The sequence below is a fragment of the Python bivittatus genome, unplaced genomic scaffold (assembly GCF_059951505.1).
Source record: "Python bivittatus isolate LINGU-HERP-01145 unplaced genomic scaffold, Pbiv_v1 ctg000220_np1212, whole genome shotgun sequence".
NCBI lineage: Eukaryota > Metazoa > Chordata > Lepidosauria > Squamata > Pythonidae > Python > Python bivittatus.
Genome location: NW_028277048.1, coordinates 41,369,117 through 41,388,649, shown reverse-complemented (window position 1 = coordinate 41,388,649; position 19,533 = coordinate 41,369,117). Strand labels below are relative to the sequence as shown.

Here is a 19,533-nt window from a genome sequence, read left to right as displayed (position 1 = left end):
CACGGCAAGACTTTTGAATACTTTTTACCTCAGAAGCAGAGAAAAGACCACTTTAACTTCGGCCTACACTCCCTTATCTCATGCAATTGCAATATGAATCATCCTCGGCCCCCCACCCGTAATTTTCCAACCAGCCCAGTACATCATCTCACCCATTCTTTATAGGCAATTTGACATAACACACAAATTCACCCATATAGTTCATATTTCCCACCATCCAGCCAATTCCTTTCCTCTTTTCTCCCCCGCCTTCCGAGCAACGTCTCAGGCAGAAAACGCCTACAAGTATTCGATTTCCTCAGACCCGGAAATACTTGTTGCCCGTTTTTCCGGGTCCTATTAAAAACGCGGCCCAGTCAGAATCAAACACGAACGAAGGCTCTCCAATACGCATGCGCCTTACAAACCGGGCGGGCCCCCTACGTGCCACGTTCCAAAGGCGAGAGGTGAAATGTAATGGAGGAAGGGGAAGACTCTGTTTAAAGCTTCACTAAGCAACCAATCAAAAGCGTTTGAACAAATGGCACGAGAGCAGCGATATTATCCAATCGCAGCCAACAAAGGAGTCTGCCGAGCCAATCCCAGTTGACGGAACGCAGAAAACTCTCCGGGTTGTTCGGAGGTGGAAGGAAAGATGACGCTAGGTTTTTTAGCGACCAATCAACAAATGAGGGCGGCCCGAGGCTCGGCGCCAGTTCAATGAGAAGAGACTTGGAGGAGGCCGGAAGTGACCAATAGGCTGTAGCCTCGGCGGGGCAAGGGCGGGTTTATAAATGGAAGGCGGGGTCAGACGGCTCTCTTTCGCGGCGCTTTCTTGTTGTTCGGTCTCTTCTCTTGGAGATCCCGCTGTCGTCGACCGCGCCGCCATGAAGCTCGTCCGTCTTTTCGCTCCGCTGCTGTGCTTGCTGTGGCTGGGTCAGGTCTGTCTTGCCGCAGACATCGAGGAAGAGGAGGGCGTGTTGGTGCTGAAGGCGGCCAACTTCGAACAAGCGCTGGAGCAATACCCGAATATCCTGGTGGAGTTCTGTGAGTGGAGAGGGGACGGGGGTGGCGACGCTGGCTTCCTTGGCGATCCTTCCGCGGCTTTGCGGGGGGGGGGCTTGGCCGACCCTGCCTGTCCTGGACTAGGCCCCTGCGGCTTTCCGCGGGTCTCCGCTTCCGACACCGAGCGCATCTCCTTCCCGCCACGACCTGCTGCAGTAGAATCTGCGCCGGTTTTGGCCTCGTACTGCCCAGGCGCCGGCGGAGTGTTTAGTCTGCAGTGTCTCGGCAACGGTTTTAAGATCTTGGCTGTGGGCGACTAACACGCTATGCGGGGAAACGTAAGTTCAGACCGGCTTTCCAGGCCGGAGAGGTTGCAAGGCCTGCGCAAAGTATGAGGAATCGCGAAAGAGGGGTGTGCCGCTTAAGTAAGAGCGTTGGATGAAGGTGCCTTGGGAGGCGCACGAAAAGTGTCAGATGTGCCGTGGTAGTTGTGCGCTCCCTGGAAGGCCTTTATGCTGTCCACGGATAGGAAATTGAAGACCTAGCAGTAAAGCGAACTATGGTACAGCAAGGAATGCGTTTATGTAAAGAGGCTTGTAGATTCTGGCTTAAAGAATCTAGAAAGGTAGCAAAGCATCTTACAGGTTTTTTAGGGCCAAATTATAGGAGGTTTTTAGGTCATTTTTATATATGTTTTTTAAATATTTATAGATTATGTCCATGTTTGGAGAGTCCTGTGTTTTTTCTTTTTTATTATTGTGAGCCGCCCAGAGTCACCCATTGGGGGAGATGGGCAGCATACAAATTTGAAAATAAATAAATAAATAAATAAATAAAATGCCACCTTAGCTCTAAGAAAACTGCCCTTTCTTGCTCTTCTAGGCACACATCTTAATTTGTGAGACGTGACTCTCCACATGTGAGGGGGGGGTGAGTGGGAGGGATGGCGTAATTCCTAATGCAGCCATGCTAATTTCCCAGTTCATAAAATAGTTGCAATTTCTGCTGTTACCCTTTGAAAGGGGAGTAAAGTAGCCTGCTTTTTGCTTAGCATTAACTTTTAAGTTCACGGTTCACTGTAGTGTGGAAAGCCTAGTTTATCAAATGTTTGTTGCAGAATCTGAAGGAACAATCTTCTCATCTTCAAGATTTTTTGGATTAATTTAATTTTGGCACAGTGTGCTTTTCACTTTAGCGGAGATTGCTTATAACGTGAGAGCTGTAGTATCAAGCATATTATGTATTCATTGAGAGTCTATTGTGGCACTCTGAAGATGAATGGTGTACTTCAAACATTTATTTATTAAGGTATTTGTTTCTAAGATACCGCAACAGTATAATTTTCCTGTAAAGGGGTAATGCAGCTTCTGTTATGGAAATTCATGGTGATATACAAGTTTATAGGCAGTGTATAAATTAAAGGTGAAGCTTTTTGAATAAAGTTCTCATAATTCTGGATACTAATTCTTGGGAAATGTTTTGCAGTGCATTCTTAGGAGTAGAAGGTATTGTTAGAAAATATGGAAAACTACACAATAATTGGTTTGATGCTGTGTTTTCTAGTTGTTCAATTTTTTTTCCCTACAGATGCACCATGGTGTGGTCACTGTAAGGCTCTGGCACCTGAATATGTGAAAGCAGCAGCAAAGTTGAAATCTGAAAACTCTGAAATCCGATTGGCTAAGGTAGATGCTACAGAAGAATCAGAACTTGCCCAACAGTTTGGTGTTCGAGGTTATCCTACTATCAAATTCTTCAAGAATGGAGATAAATCTTCCCCCAAAGAATACACAGGTGAGAGCATCATGAAGCTGTTAAAGAATTCTAATCAACTTCCTTAGAGGACTGATGCTGGACGATAGAAACAAAGGCTAACAGGGTTTTGTACAGGAGAACTACTAATAAACATTTATTGCGTCAGAAGGGCTGTGGAGTGCTTCAGAATTGAAGGAAAGTACTGTTTCAGAGTGCACAAGGGTGCATATGGAGTAAACGTTTTTAGTTCTTTAAAGTAGAGTGCATCCTTTCCCAGGATCATGAGTTCAGTCCTGGGAAAAGAAACATCTGGTGTAAAGAGTTATAAATAGATATTCTATTTATTCCAAAGATCCTTTTTGTTTTTGAATCTGAAGCATTACACTGCTGTAGTTTCAAACGGTGTTAAAATATTGGCTTTTACTTTCTTCTTCCATATCAGACTTTGATGAGAAAGCCCCATCAAAGGCATGCTACTGATAACTTTTATGCCTTTTGTCCTTGCACGTTAAGCTGTTGAATATTTTTGCCAATTAGTCAGCTTCTTTGCTATAATTAGCATTTATAATTACTATCTTTTGTAGATTGCTGTGGGATATTTATGCAGCTGTATTGGGCCTCCTAATACTTTTGCTCTGTGACTGGCTATTGGCAGCATAATTAAAAGTCTGTGCTTATAAAGTGTTTTGTATTTGGCTTTATGTAATTAAACAAAGCATAGTCCTTTATATGTAATTACACTTAAGAAAATAGAATTGACAAGTCACTCTATGTTGAATGTGATGGTTACATATCTGTAACATGTTCTCTGTTACAGTTACTGTTGTGAAGTGTTGAAGTAATAGCTAATCAAAGAGAATTTCAGTCACAGGTTTCTAAGAAATTGCTATCAAGATATTTGGCCTCTGAAACAAAATACAGATTTTGAGTTTTGGGGCTTGTTGGCAGCACATTGTATTCATTTTACTAGGTTTTTATGCTGTTCCAATTGCCAACCAACTCTGAGTGACTTACAATCCTATCATACACGAACAAGATTAAACCACTAGAAATAGCAAGCAATATTGTTTAAAATAATGTCAGTATAGAAATGTTTAAAATAAAATATTTCTGTGTTGACATTTTCACAGGTGTTGCATGCTGGGTAAATGAATGTGTCAGCTCTTGTGGAACACAGGTGGTTATGAATCATTACTGTGTCTGTAATACAGCAGCACACAATGCAACTGTAAGAGGGAGAGGAAGGCTGTAGGGAGTTTGGTCACCGTTTTTCTGAGCTGTTCTAGGAGCATTGGAAGCACAAGACAAAACAGATTTCATAACTCTAACTATGGCAATAATTGGGACTTGTTTTGCCCCTTGGCTTTGAACTTCCTTTGTCAGCTTGGAACTGGAATGGTGGAAATGATTTGAGAGCTTGTGAAATGCAGCAAGACTGGATATAATTGCTGTTCCTTCTATGAAGTTGAGAACAAGGCACCTCTTTCTCACCATTTGGAGAGGCTCCCAATTAGTCTCAAAACCTATCATAGTTTGGCTCTGAATTGAAACTGTAGCTTGAGCAAATGATCTGGGAAAACCTTATTTGCTGCTACTGTAATGCACAGAGATAGGGTTCGCACATCACTGTGAGTTGCACCATGAGACAGTAAGACAACACCAATCATATTGTTGGCTTATATTTTATGAACTTAGCTATAGATTCATGTGTATGTGCACCTGATTTTGTCTGCAGGATTGCACTAAATGCACCAACTGAAATAGTGTTGGCTTTATGGATTTTATACCCATACATTGGTAGGAAAAATCCCTAGAATCTCAGAATCACGACATTTGGGAAGGGCCACTTTAGCCACTCAGTCCTCATTGCAGGAATACAAACTAAGGTAATCCCAGTAGAGGGCTGTCCAGTCTTTGCTTAAACACAGCCAGTGCTGGAGAACACACTTTCTCCAGGTAACCTGTTTGCGTATTACTCTTAATGGTTGTATGTTTTTCCTAACATTACACTGGAATCTGCCTTCCTGTAGCTAAATCTCCTGGGCTCTAATGATAGAGAACATCGTTTTCTTCTGATCTGCATTTTCTGCGTAGGTTTTTGTTTCTGATGCAGAGTACACAGATGACCTCTGTTATCCATGTGAAATCTCCAGCCTTGTGCTTTTTGGAGAAGGGATGTGTAGCTGATGCTTGAGTTGGACACACAGATGAAGTGAACAGAATGTAAGAATAGGTTGTTAAGGGAGAATAGACAGAAAATGCTGTGGAAGATAAGGAAGTAGTAGTTCCACCCAATTTTGGCTTTAGGTCAGACTGTACATAGAATGTGGCCCTTGACCAAGAATGACAGCACTTCTTCAGTGGCCAGAAGCCACATGGGGAGGGGAGGGCGAAGGTTGAGCTGCCAAGTGTTATCTGCAGACCAGTGACTAGATGGTATCCCCTGGGTGGATGGAGTTTTTTTTTTCCCCCTCCTGAAAGTGGGCAGAAATTCCTATCTAGATTGGGCATATGGTTTTTCAGTGTATTCCAGTACTTCAAAAAAGAAATTCATAGAGTTTTCAAAGACTTGGTCATATCAATGAGGAAGAATACTCCCACCCCCAAATAGGGTGCCCATAGCAACCAAGATAAGGTAGCACCAAATGATGGTACCTAGTAGGTGGACAACTCTGCCTCAGCAGCTGGACAGTGTGCAGCCTCTAGCTTTTTATGTACGTATGTATGCATGCATGTGAGGATAAAGGTCTATGGATTCTTGCCAATCTTTAGGTACTACTGTACTGTTTCTGTTGAGTGGAGAGAATCGATGAAGCGTATTCTCAGTACTGCCTCTCTAATTCTTACCTTTCTTTAAAAAAGTTTCCGTAGCATTAAATGCCTAAAATGTTTCAGTAATAAAGATTCTGTCACTTGTAACAACTATAATCAGTTATATTGCAGTACCATAGTATAGAACCTTTAAAGTTTCTGTTTTGGAGCTGTGACGATTTGGTTCAGGATAAGTGGAGATTACAGTGAAGATATAGACGCACGCAAGTAGAACTCTGCCTTGTTAGTCTCGGGAGTGGGGCTTTATTCTCTATTTAGTCTTGAAAGACAAAAGAAGGGTAAGATGTCTGATAAGTAATTTTTTCCTCTAATGTAGCTGGCAGAGAAGCAGATGACATCATAAATTGGTTAAAGAAACGCACAGGTCCAGCAGCCACTACCCTGGCAGATGTAGCTGCTGCTGAGGAACTAGTGGAATCCAATGAAGTTGCTGTGATTGGATTCTTTAAGGTATTTTTTCATTCATAAATCAGGGTGAGGGATTTTTTAAAGACAGTGGCAGCATTCCTGGGATGGAGGAAGAGAATGACAAACAGAAATACAAGCTAATCAATTGCAGAGGTATTAGACAGTAAACGACCTGAAATTTGGCCTTGTTGCCAAAGATTGACTGCATGTGCAGTCTGCATATGCAGATCTGTGGTTATTTCTTCTTGAGCTAATTTTTCTTGTAGCCTGTCTATTTTCCCTAATAGGGGAAAAATTTGGTGCCTGTTTAGTTCTGTTTTGGTTACTTGTAATTTTGAGATGATAGGATTTGCAGTGTACACCAAATCATGGCATGATGGGTGACCATACAAATCGAAATAAGAATAAAAATGATGTGGGTTTTTTTTCTTGTTTGTTTGTTTTACATGTAGGATGTAGAATCTGATGTTGCCAAACAGTTTTTGTTGGCAGCAGAGTCCATTGATGATGTTCCTTTTGGGATCACTTCCAGGAATGATATCTTTGCCAAATACCAGCTCAAAAAAGATGGAGTTGCTCTTTTTAAGAAGGTGAGTGGCTGTGAGGAAAGGAAAGAAATCCTGATTGTTTGGTGTATGTTAGTCTGCTTGGCGGCACTTTGCAAAGTTAATGTTTTTTTCTATTTTAGTAAGTTTCATCCAAGGTTTATGTGTTGCAGTAAAGCCACTTGATTTGGAGGAGGCCATTGGTAACCACTTAAACTAATCATTGCTTCAGAATCCATCAGTGCTAATATTCTGTGCTGAGGTTTTTTGTTTTCCAAAACTTCTCCTACATTGCTTGCTTGTTATTAAGAAATACTCTAGGGGCAGTGAACATAGCAAAGTCCTTATCTGTCCCATTTATGATGAACAAACAAATTTATCAGCACAATCTTAAAAGTAAGTCCAGTAGGCTTAGAAAGAATAAATTTGAGAGTACAGATAGTCCTCACTTAATGACCATTCATTCAGTGACCATTGGAAATTATGACAGTGCTAAAAAAATGGACTTATAACCTGTGCCTAAAATTACAATGGTTGCAGGCTCCCCCCCCCCCATGGTCACGTGATCAAAATTTGGGCTCTTGGCAGCCCACCCATGCTTACAACTACAGGGGTGCTTCAGCTCCCCCCCACCCGCCAATTTCCCCCCATCTCTGCCCTTTGGCCCCCTGCTGCCCTGTGCTTCATCACCCCAGCTGACCTTTGCTGCTGTCTTCTTGCTCTTGCTGCTGGCAAGGAGTGCCTGGCCTAGCTGCCGGGCCCCATGGGGCTGGATTTGCGCCGGGAAGAAGGGAAAAAGAGCGAAAAGCAGCCTTCTTTTCCCCTTCTTCCGGGGACAAAGCCAGCCCCGCCCCCACCAGGAGTTCCAAAGAGGGCTTTGTGATGCGAAGAGGGGAAAGAGCCGAAAGCAGCCTTTTCCCCCCCCTTCTTCACAGTGCTCCCTCTCATCCCTGGCTGAAAAAGCTCCATACTGAAATCCAAGCAGGATTTTGGCACGGAGCTTTTTCAGCCAGCCCCCAGAGTCGAGAGGGAGTCTTCTCGGTAGGCAGTGGTGGCCTGCAACCTTCCCTGCTGGCTTCCCCATTGTCTTTCTGGGGAAGCCAGCAGGGAAGATTGAAAATGGCGATCCCATGATTGCAGGGCACTCGGCAATTCCAAGCCACTCTCTGGGGCAGGCTGAAAAAGCTCTGTGCCAAAATCCAAACAGGATTTTCAGCCCCAGGGTGGAGAGGCTTCAGAAGCCTCTTGACTCCTAGGCTGAAAATCCAAGTGGCCCCCGTGCACCTGACCCACACTGCACTCCTGTGCACCCTCACCTAATGACAGCAACAGGACTAGCAGGATTGTGATCGCTAAGTAAAGCGGTCACATGATCATTCGCTTAACCACCGCATTGCTTAGCAACCTAAATTCCAGTCCCAATTGTGGTTAAGTGGGAGGATCACCTGTAGTAGCATCTCACTTGATGGTAATATCATTTTGTGTTATTCAAGCATGCCAGAACTGTGAGGATGGGCCTCTCTTGGTTCCCAAAAGCTTTTGTACTTGATTGTTTGCCAATGATTTTTTAACATCTATTTCACCTTTTAAGGCAGAAATGCTTTCTACTGCTGATTTGAACTTCTACTTTAAGAGCATGGCTAGAGCTAGGACATATGTCTGCACAAAAACAGGCTTGGGGTTTTGGTGGCTGATTAAAATATCCCCCATCTGCTTTTGCTCCTATAGGTGGTCCTCGTTTAATGACCACTCATTCAGTGACCATTCAAACATACAACGGTTCTAAGCGAGTGGTAGTTCTGACTGAACCTTGTATTTATGGCTGTCACAGTGTTCCGTGGTCACGTGATCACGATTTGCTATCTTTCCTGCTGGCTTCCCACAAGTAAAATCAGTGGGGAGGCCAGCAGGAAGTGAGAATTCATGGTCACATGAGGTCCTCGCTTAATGACCCACACAGTCCTAGTTTAACAAAAGCAACCAGGACTGCCAGAACTGCCGTAGCTAAGTGGTAAAGTCACCTGTTTTTCTGACTTAAACCCGCATCGCTTAATGACAGTTTCTGGTCCAAATTAATGTTATTAATCAGACCACCTGTAGGAGCAAAATGTATAAAACAAAGAGAAATACAGACATATAAAATGTGGACAAAATCCAATGGTTCAGACATGTTTTTCATTTCAAATGCCCGACATGCTTATCCAATGTCACATTTGTGATACCTCATACATCGTTTGAAGTTTAACAGTGCTTTTAAGCACTAAGCATAGAATACAAAGAAGGGGAGAAGTTATGTTTATGGTTGGCCAGCCTACTAGGAAGTTGTATTTCTGTAACTTATGATTGGCCAACCCAGTTGGATTGCATGTAGCAGCTTCACCTTAAAAGCATAGGAGAGGCAGCATTTTGTGATATTCCAGCCTTTGTGCCTGCTAATCCTGTGAAAGTATGATTTTGCTCTAGACAAATAAGAACAAGTACCTTGGCTTGGGCCAGGAAATATAGTTACGTATCCTAGTAGCAGTAAGTATCATTCCACAGTAGGCTTACCTGCTTTGAAACTATTCAGGTAATATGTCTGTTCATGGTCTAAGCATGAGATCAAATCTGGGCTTGGAACTACTTAGATTAGTGTTTCTTCTCAATCTTCCCCTTTTCCCTCCAATATAACATGGAGGCTTCATTATAGATGTTTGCCTTTCTCTGATGACATAAGGCTAAATAAAAGTTGGTCACAGGTAGTCCTCGACTTACAGCCACAATTGGGACTGGAATTTATGTCGCTAAGCGATGCAGTCATAAAGTGCGATGTCACCACATGACCGTATCGCTTAGCATGACCATATCGCTTAGCAATGGCAATCTGGGCAGTTCCAGTTGCTGTGTGGGTCATTAATCAGGAAGAGGTAGGAGTCTCAGGTAAGGAGCATGGGGGTGCTGTGGGGGTGACCTGGGAGGGCCGGCATAGGCCACGCACAAATTGGGGGTGCTGCAGTGCAGCACGACCTCAGGAAGGTTGGAGAAAGAATAGGCTGCAGCTTGGGCTTCCTGGCACACCACGGGTCTGGGGCTGCAAAAAGCCCCAGAGCTGCAGCTCGCCTGGAAGCCCCTTTGCACTGTGCAAAGCCCAGCCCCAGCAAAAAGCCCCAGTACCAGCCACAGTTGCCCTTGCCACTCTGAATTCTGAGTCCCCTGCCGCCCTGTACTCTGCCACCCCAGCTGACGAGGCATGCCCACCCTGGCCCTTCACAAGGCAGCTGCTGGCCACGTGAGACCATCTTCCCCAGGCCTTGCAAGGAAACTGCTGTGTGCATCCTTGGGAAGAAAGCCTCATGTGGCCAGCAGCTGCCTTGTGAAGGGCCAGCCAGGCATGCTTGGTCAGCAGCAGGAGCAAGAAGATGGCGAAGGTCAGCTAGGGCGGCAGGGGCCGTGGAGTGCAGGGGGCTAAAGGGGTATAGATTGTGGGGAGATGGGTGGGGGGAGTTGAAGCACCCTTTCAGTCGTAAGTGCAGGCAGGCTGCCAAGCGCCCAAATTTTGATCACATGACCACAGGCACCAGAACGGCCGTAACTTCGGGCACCAATCTTAAGTCCCTTCGTTCAGTGCTGTCATAACTTTGAACGGTCACTGAATGAATGGTTGTTAAGCCGAGGACTATCCGTATATTGAATGTCTTAGGCTGCCTTAAGTCTTGCTGTTTGGTTCTGTTGCAGTGCCTTCTATAAAATTGCCCCAGCTTATGAGCATAAATATGTGAAAATGAAAAATTGGAAGGTTGTCTTGTGTGCAAATCTCAGGCTGTTGTATTCATCTTAGCAGCTGAAAGCTGTATGTTTTCAAGAGTTAATTTTGATCTCCTCATCAGTTCTTGATTTCTTAAGAGGTTATCAGTAGGACTAGCAGAGGGTCAGAGAATCAGGCCTAGTAGAGACTAGTAGGAACCAAAATGAAATAATTCCCCATTCACATCTTTAAAGTCAACGTAACTGATTTTTAAATTATCTATAAAATGCTCCACCCTTCTCTAGCCTGGTCCTCTTCCATTGTGTTGGGCTGCAATTCACAGGTGTGGCCAGTGGTTCATATAAATAAATTGTGGTATACAAAAGTGACTGGAAGGAAAATAAAAGCAGAATCTTCCAGCCTTTGAAGGGAAAACATCCAACCCCGAATAAGGCTATAGTCCTCTATTTGCTTCCTTTCCCCTCGGTAGTGCCAGGAAAGGTTATGAAAAAAAAGGGCAATAGTGGATGTTACTCTGCAAGAAGACCCTTCCTGGTGCTTGAACTATGCATCTGTTCCTTTGTAGCTAACAATAGCCCTGCAGGGGTACATTGCCTCTAAATAAACTACTCTCTGTTTAGGGGCTTAATAGTGCGCAATTCTGCCTTTTTTAACAGCTCTGTTGATTGGATACGTCTCCCCAATTCGAGCAAGCCCTGTAATTTCACTCTCTAAAACAGGAGTATTGAACATCTAAGGTGCTGAGATTTAAAACAATTTCTCAGTTATTTTCTAAAGAGTTTCAGGAATAATGATGTCCTTTTGCAGAAATATTACATTGAGAATCTGATCTCCTAATACGTGCCAAGCTTTCTTTTGCTTGCTGCTTGAATCCAGTTGGGTGGTAAGATGAGAACTGTGGTTTAGTTTCTATCCTGGGCACTGAGAATTTTGTGCCTTGCTTACAATGTGAAATGTGCTCCCGTAGATTTGTAAATGAGTTATGGGGGTTGGAGCCTTACAATATCTTTGCAATTTTAAAATAATCCTCTGCCTGTGAAAAACGAATTATTGGATGCCTTCATATTTAACTGTGTTTCCTGCATAATTTGGCTGAGGCACAGAACAAGGAATCACACGCAATTCTGCTGTCCTTGTCCCTTCCTCAGGCCTTTGGCCTTCTCCCACCTTCCACAGGTAGCATTTGATTACACTGTCACGTAGACTAGAAACCTCAGTGAATGCTGAGGTTCTTTGGGAAGTGGATACTGCAGGAAGTAAGACAGTGTATACTCCTGTAGCACTATGACAGATAGGCAGACCTGCTCCTGCTTTATTATATTGTTTTACTAAGAGCTTGCGTAACTGAGTATGCATTTTGTCGATTTTCTGGATGTAAGCTGTATCCTTCTGTATTTTTCCAGTTTGATGAAGGTCGTAACAATTTTGATGGGGAAATAACAAAAGACAACCTACTGAATTTCATCAAATCAAACCAGCTGCCCCTGGTGATTGAATTTACCGAACAGGTAAAGAAGTAGATCTCAGGTTATACATGATCTAAGTGATATATAATGTTTGTGAGTTGGCCTGTAGCTTGGGTCTGTGGCAGGACAAACTGCAGTGAATCCAAAAGGCTGGAAGGAGGAGGTGAAATGGTCAGGAAAATTAATCTTGGGATTCCTTGTAATGTAATTGTCTTCAGTAATGCAACTGTTTTCCCCCCAGACTGCACCCAAAATTTTTGGAGGAGAGATTAAGACACACATCCTGTTATTCTTGCCTAAGAGTGTTGAGAAATACCAGAATAAACTGGATAACTTCAAAACAGCAGCTGAAGACTTCAAAGGAAAGGTAAATAAAAGGAAGTAACTAAGAAATTACTTGCTCATAAGAAAACATTTGTACATTGTATTATACATTCCATTCCTCATATGGTTGCACATTACCAAGCATTAAAATCATAAGAACTCTCTCAGTTATAGGTAAGTAGAACCAAGAAAGAATATGGTTTTCCTAAAGTCTATATTTTGTTGTTGGGGTTTCCTTGAGTCCCTTGACACTTGAAAAATCATAGTTACAATTGGCATGTGAACTATTGCTTCTCATTTTTATTTCTGTTCTTTAAATGTTGATTCACAAAACATCTTCTTGTTTATATAAATCTCAAAGAATTTATGACAGTAATATAAATACATTGTAATGAATTAAATGCAATTCATTATAAAGAACCATTTTAACAGGAGTTGTAACTGGAGAAAGCCAACAAAAAAGAGTTTTAAAAGTACTTAAAACAAGGAGTTGTTAGCCCCAACATCATGCAAGGAAATCATTCCAGAGGAATTTTGCCGCTGTAGAAAGTAGTGCATTCTGCTTTGTTGCAAAGTGTTGTAACATTACTTTAATGATCATCTGAGAGTTCCATCTTCCATGTGTTGTGTAGGTGTAGGCAGTCTAGTGTCGCTACTTACTTTACAGTTTTCATCACTAGCATGGCCAGCGGCAAGCCATTTGTGGGACTTCTACTCCAAAATGACTAGAGGTTACAAGGTTGCTTATTCCAGGTTTAGGATTGTAATGTTTAGAATTGTACATGAAGTGCAAAGGGGCTTAGGGAGATGGGATAGATAGTGGGGGGAAATCTTAATTCAGAGTTTTCTGCTGTCCCAAGTACATTTGTCTAATGCATTCATTGTCCTGTTTTTCCCCCCTCCTCCCCAAGATCTTGTTCATTTACATTGACAGTGACCATAGTGACAACCAGAGGATCTTGGAGTTCTTTGGCCTCAAAAAGGAGGAATGCCCTGCTGTACGTCTTATTACTCTGGAGGAAGAAATGACCAAGTACAAACCAGAATCAGATGAGCTGACTCCAGAGAATATCAGGGACTTCTGCCACAAGTTCTTGGAGGGCAAAGTTAAGGTAATAGGTTTATTTTAAATGTGGTTTTTGGAGCAGGTACCCATGCAAGATCCTCGTAGCACAAATGGCATGGAATTTGAGAACTGTAATATGGCACAAAGTCTTTTTAATTCACATTGCAGTGTAGTTTGACCTTACACTATGTGGAGCTTCATGCTGAGAAATCCAAAGGGCAGAGTCAGTGGAGCAAGGTGTCAGGATTTAAATGGCTCTACTGTGCTAGTAAAGTAAGCTGCATGAATTTGGGAGCTGCTTTAGAATGAGTGGTGCGGATCCAAGAATTGATCTTTTCGGCATGACAAAAGAGGAAGCGTGGCCTTGGCCTCACGCTGCATGAATCCTTGGAAGATTTCTATTTCAGTCTGGAAAGGAAACCTGTTATCAAGACCCAGCTAGTGTTTTTTCTTATACTTGTCATTCAAGGCTTCTCTTGAATCCCTCCTTTGCTGTGTCTCATTGTCCTGTCTTTTTACTTCCATTTTCCGTTCCCTCCACCAATCAAGCCATGTTCTTCATGATCTAATGGATCTGATTGTTTGGAAAAAAATGTTAGGAATTGTCAACAAGGCTAAAAGTTTAAGAACATTTTTCTTAATTGATAAAGCCCAATTTATGATAGGGAAGGAAGGCTTAAAATATGAAATTTAAATAACTTGACAGAAATGTTGAACAGGATATGGGTTATAAAATGACTATATTAATAGAATATAAAACATCTTTTGTCTTGGGTATGCTATTGAGACTTCTGGCAGTAGGCTTCAAAATAGATGAGATCTTAAGATACTGGGATAATTATTAGGCTAGAAGGCTAGCTTTGGAGTAGAAAGCAAAAATAAAATTGTTTTCTACCTATATGAAATAAGTTTAGATACTGGAGATAAATTGAAGGTATATCTACAATTAGGCAGTTAAAATTGGGGAGGGTTAAGATCAAGCAACACATGGAACAATTAAAAATCATGTTTAAGACTATTTTAAATATATTGCTTGAGAATTTTGACATGGTCATTTTAAGCAACCTTTCCAACATAGTTGCCTTTGGTCTGTATCTTCCATTAGCCCTAGCCAATGTGGACAGAAATCGGGAAAAATGGGAACTGGGGTCCAAACACTGAGGAGGGCTGGGGTATGAGTCTCTTTGAAGTGTAATGTAGAAAAGCCTCGTAAAAATGTTGAAACTAACTAGGGCATCGTAATCACTTCATTTTCTTTCCTTTATATCTATGTGCTATGTATTCCTCCTCTTTTATAACTTCAGAGCGTTGATTGGGCAGTAACAGTTTAATATACATAGACCTGCTCTGTGTAGAATTATTTGCATCCTTCACGCGAGAACTCAGATGTGTCTGGGTCATGGGATGGGGGTGTGACCTTGAAGGAGCAAATCTATATTAATCTGCCTTTTTATAGTCTGTCAGTTGCTTTGCACTTGTAACAGTGGGTGTAGGGATTTCCTGTCGGCACATTCCATGCGGTTGCTCTCATGTTGTTGCTTTTACATGTGTATTTCAGCCCCATCTGATGAGCCAAGAGATTTCTGATGACTGGGACAAGCAGCCTGTCAAAGTTCTGGTTGGAAAGAACTTTGAGGAGGTTGCTTTTGATGAAAATAAGAATGTGTTCGTGGAATTCTGTAAGTATTTTGATGATAGCAGTGTATGTGCATGCATACATGTTTATCTTGTCCTAAATTATATATGATTAATCAGAGGAAAGTTTCTCAGTGGCCAAATAAAAAAAGCGGGGAGGCAGCTGTGCATTCTGGACAGCTGTTAAAATAATTTATCATCTTTTGGCTTGCAGATGCTCCTTGGTGTGGCCACTGCAAACAGTTGGCTCCCATTTGGGATAAACTTGGAGAAACTTATAAGGACCATGAAAACATCATTATTGCTAAGATGGACTCCACAGCCAATGAAGTTGAGGCTGTGAAGGTCCACAGTTTCCCTACCCTCAAGTATTTCCCTGCTGGCCCTGACAGAACGGTGAGTGCAGTTGTACACTGAATCTTGACAGAGGGGAAAATAGTTCCCCTAGCCTGTTTTTAGGGTATGCTTGGATGGCTTGGGTATATCTGTGTCTTGATGTGTAGGGAAATTGTTTAAGAGAGGATGGTGCTCTATTTTTTCCTCACAGCATTCATGGGAGTCTAGTGGCTGGCTCCTCTTCGACTCATATGGGTGAAGGTGAATTTTCAAACCCCTATTCTCTTTTTTTGGCTGTTCAGAAGTGAATCCTTCATCTACCAAGACGTGGATTTGCCTCCACGTACTAATTCTCTTATTTCTTGGTTTCTAGGTTGTAGATTACAATGGAGAGAGGACGTTGGAGGGTTTTAAGAAGTTCCTGGAAAGCGGTGGAAAAGATGGTGGTGTAGATGAGAATGTGAGTATCTTGGGTTATACTCTGTTCTGATATATAGTTAGCTCCTGGACATAAGTCAGATCCCTGAGGAAGTGGTAGTTTTGTCCTGTGAAGTTACTTATGGCTTATTGTGGCAGCAGAGAATGTTAGTTACATAGCAACCTCTAAACAAAACACAGCTGGTAATATCCAGAATGAGCTGGGGTGGTAGTAGGGGTGTTCAGAATATCTGCAATTCCATGTGGACCGAGCAGGCTATGTAAAATGCAGGAGCCTATAAAAACATTTCCATGCTCAGATAAACACAAAAAAATGCTGAAAAAACATTGTTTGCATTCCCCTCAGCCTTGGCCCAACAACCCATAGTTGTCGTGAGATGAATCTTCAGTGGGCAATCCAAAGCCCATCAGCAGGTGTGCACGTCCTCTTGTTTCAGTCAGAGTTGCTGCTTTTAGCATGTGTAACTATTCTCTGCTTGTTCATTGACAGAGATGCTACTAGCTCTGTATACTACTATACTTTTGAGCTTCTTTTTAAAGGGTAAATAGAAAAGGCCAAAATTAAAATTGCTGTGGATATGCCATTTATATTAGCCAGTAAGAATTTTGGCTTATCTGATGTTCTTGTAGAATTTCTGTATGTAGTAGATTCTATGTGGTGACTTCAAGTTGGTTACTAGGGCTGAAGATGTATATATCTGTAGCTATTGTTGATGCCAGGTGTTAGAGCACATTCTTCACCATGCTTTGTGCATATAGAAACTCCTGATTTGGTTTGTTATCTGCTTTTTTGAGCTGCTGTGTTCTCTGCACCATCCATTATGTGTTAAGAGTGGATGTTCAGATACTCAATTCAGCTCTTTTTTGATTGCTGCATGATTTTGGAGCATTATACCTGGCATTAACATATAGCTAAGATGAAGCAAAATACTGCTGGCTTGTTTCATTTCAATTTAGCTTACTCTTAACTGACCCAGTGAATTTCAGAAAACTATACATTTTTGTTTCATTCAGTCTGATAGATACCAACATTTCTGAAGACAGATCATTCTTAACCTGTGTTTTATGAGACTTGGATGAACTAAAATAATAATTAGAAGTGTTACTGGATTATTAAGTCCAAGATGGTGATGATCAGTGGTTTAGAATAGATCAAAAAGTACTGACTACCAGGTTTTTTTCTGAGTTGCATGACTAAACAAAGGATTAGAGTAGGATCAGAATTAGAAATAATTCCATGTGTAAAAGGACCATGATCTTGGTTCTTTCTAGTACAGAATCAGTTTTGTGATTCAGGCATATTCAAAGGACCTGTTCTTTAAATGTAAGTGTGCATTTGCTCCTTTTTCTGAGCTACCATTGTACTGGATTCTGATTGATGGAACTCTCCCAGAATTGTAGAAAAAAATCAAAAATTGAAGCCTGTTCATGGTTCTGAACCTTGAATCTGGAACTCATGATAACAATGTCTACAAGGAGGAGAACATGATTGAATTGGAGGAGGTAATGAGCAGCATATGCTTTCCTTCCTTCAAGTGGTAATCCATGAGCTAAGCATTGGACTTCCAGAAATGCTGGATTGGGTATATCCTGGCAGGATTATGTGTACAGGTACTCTTTGTTTAGTGACTGCCTCATTTAGTGGCCATTCGCAGTTACAAAGGTGATGAAAAAGTAACTTTGTGACCAATCCTCGCATTTACAACCTTTGCAGGTCTGTAAAACAAAAGAAAACTGAAGTAAGATCATAAGCACAGTCATGGTTTCACTTAGCAACTGCTTCACTTAACAACCAAGTTGCCAATCCCAATTGTGGTTGTTAAACAAGGACTACCTGTACTGGGTTTTTTGCAAAATATTTTCTTTGAGAAAACCCTTAAGAAGTAAACAGGAGTTTAAAATTAATATAGGTCTTTGAACATATCCTGTGAACAGGGTTTTGGGTTTTCTCTTTTGTTCCTTCGGGTCAGTGTTAACTCCTGGTGACTGCCTGGACAGGTCCTTGCAGTTTTCTTGGCAAGATTGCAAAAGTGGTTTGCCATTGCCTCCTTCGTAGAGCTGAGAGAGAGGGACTGGCCCAAGGTCACCCAGCTGGCTTTGTGCCTAAGGCAGGACTAGAACTTGTAATCTCCCAGTTTCTAGCCTGGTGCCTTAACCACTACACCAGACTGGTTCTTTGTATATTATCTAGGAGTTTTAACTATTGATTATTCCATAAAAGACTTCTATTACTTTTGAGTAGCATGGTTTAGCAGAACCTTACATAATATCTGTGGGACAGCAATTTGGTTATGTTAGGTACCTGAAGTGCTTTAAAATTGAAAAATTAAGGTGCTTCAGGTGCTTTAAAATTGAGAAATTAAACTATATGTAATAAAGTTACCCCTTTGTTATTTTTATTCATTAAAAAGATTTTAACTTTATAGAAGATGTGGGAAACCTAATGTTGCCCCACTGCTTGGAAATCCCTTCTACCTGCTGTATGGAAATGCTTGTGGACAATGTGCTTTTGGCATTTCTCTACCCGTTTTTTGGTCTTGTGTGGCTTCTTGGAATGCATGGGATTTTCCTGGTCTTGCATGTGTTAGGGGAAGATTCATTCAGTTAGTTACATTTTAAACATAAAGGCAGCTCTTGAGTTACCATCCTGGTAAGGGCCATAGCAGCTGCTCTCACAGCACCCTAGCTCTGCATTGGTCTGTAGAGGCTAACTGCGAGCTGTGAGACACAAGAATTTACAAACAGTTAACTAGTCCTTTCTTCATTGAAACAGGATCTGGACGACCTAGAGGACACAGAAGAGGAGCCAGATGTTGACGAGGAAGAAGAAACTGCAGCTCAAAAAGATGAACTGTAAACAGGAGTCCAATCTGCATATCCCCAGACACTCTGCTGTGGCTGCCAACTCAAGCAGTCAAGCAAGTCAGCAAGCAAACTCTAACCAGAAGACTGAAGCTGGTTGAGAGTCCAGGGAAATTAACTCTTTCCCCTAACCTGTCAAACAAATCTAGTTTTATTCTGTGCTGAGGAGGAATCTGACTAGTTGGTAAACTCTGCTGGGTCTTTTTCTCTTTTCTTTTCTTTTCTTTTCTTTTCTCTTCTTTTCTCTTCTTTTCTCTTCTTTTCTCTTCTTTTCTCTTCTTTTCTCTTCTCTTCTCTTCTTTTCTCTTCTCTTCATTTTTCTTTCATTTGCAAACTTTGATGTACATTTCCTTAGAGTATTGTGGCCTGGGTAGAAGCAGATTGAAATGGTAATAAGTCCTGTTGCCTAACTAACTTGAGAATTCCATCAGTAAGGCATCCTTAAACCTTAATCACAAGGTGTCTAAATGATATAAGCTGCTGTTGACCCAGCAGGCTCTTGGTAATTGTCCCAGCATTTTTTCTTTGTGCTTTACTGTTTTTTCCTCACCCCAGACCATTCCAGTGTGGAAGAAATCACTAGGCTGACCACTGATGCCAGTGGAAAAGGTAATGAGTGAGGTATAAAAGGTCCTCTTAACTCACTGCATAGTCTCACGTCCTCTTTATACTGTACAATTGATCTCTCTCACCCAAAGATCCGGAAGGGTAGGAAACTGTTGCTGTAGAATGAGAGTCCAGTTGCCTCCTTGCCTAAGGCAAAATCTAACTTGAGTTGCCACCTCCCCTGCAATGAAACATAAGCCTTGCTATCTACACATTTTTTTTGCAAATGGGTTTCCTGGGGGCTGTTGGGAAATAACTTCCCTGAATACAACAAAAAGGACACTTGATAACTAGGAGTTTTGTGGGGATACTTGAGAGCCATGGAGTGCTGCATTGCAAAGAGGATGATGTGTTTCAACAGAATTTGGTTTAAGCATCCATGATGCTCAAAGGAATGGAACTCATTGGCCAAATAAAAGTTAATTTTAATACTCTTCTGAATCTTGCTGTTTTCTTTAAATTTTGGGTTATCTGCACATGAGGCAGGCTGGAAAGGCTGAATTAAGGAATTTTTGCTAGAACTTTGCACCA

The 19,533-nt window shown here is 41.9% G+C and overlaps 1 protein-coding gene across 1 annotated transcript; it reads left to right on the top strand.

The window, feature by feature from the left end:
* The first annotated feature begins 784 nt into the window (after positions 1–784).
* P4HB (prolyl 4-hydroxylase subunit beta) lies at positions 785–19,443 on the top strand. The gene is made up of 11 exons (XM_007436212.4): positions 785–1,026; positions 2,572–2,778; positions 5,888–6,021; positions 6,432–6,569; positions 11,673–11,777; positions 11,977–12,102; positions 12,971–13,171; positions 14,684–14,804; positions 14,975–15,156; positions 15,470–15,556; positions 18,308–19,443. The coding sequence occupies exons 1-11, from the start codon at positions 867–869 to the stop codon at positions 18,389–18,391; spliced, it is 1,545 nt and encodes a 514-aa protein (XP_007436274.2). The 5' UTR covers positions 785–866; the 3' UTR covers positions 18,392–19,443.
* Positions 19,444–19,533: the final 90 nt, after the last annotated feature.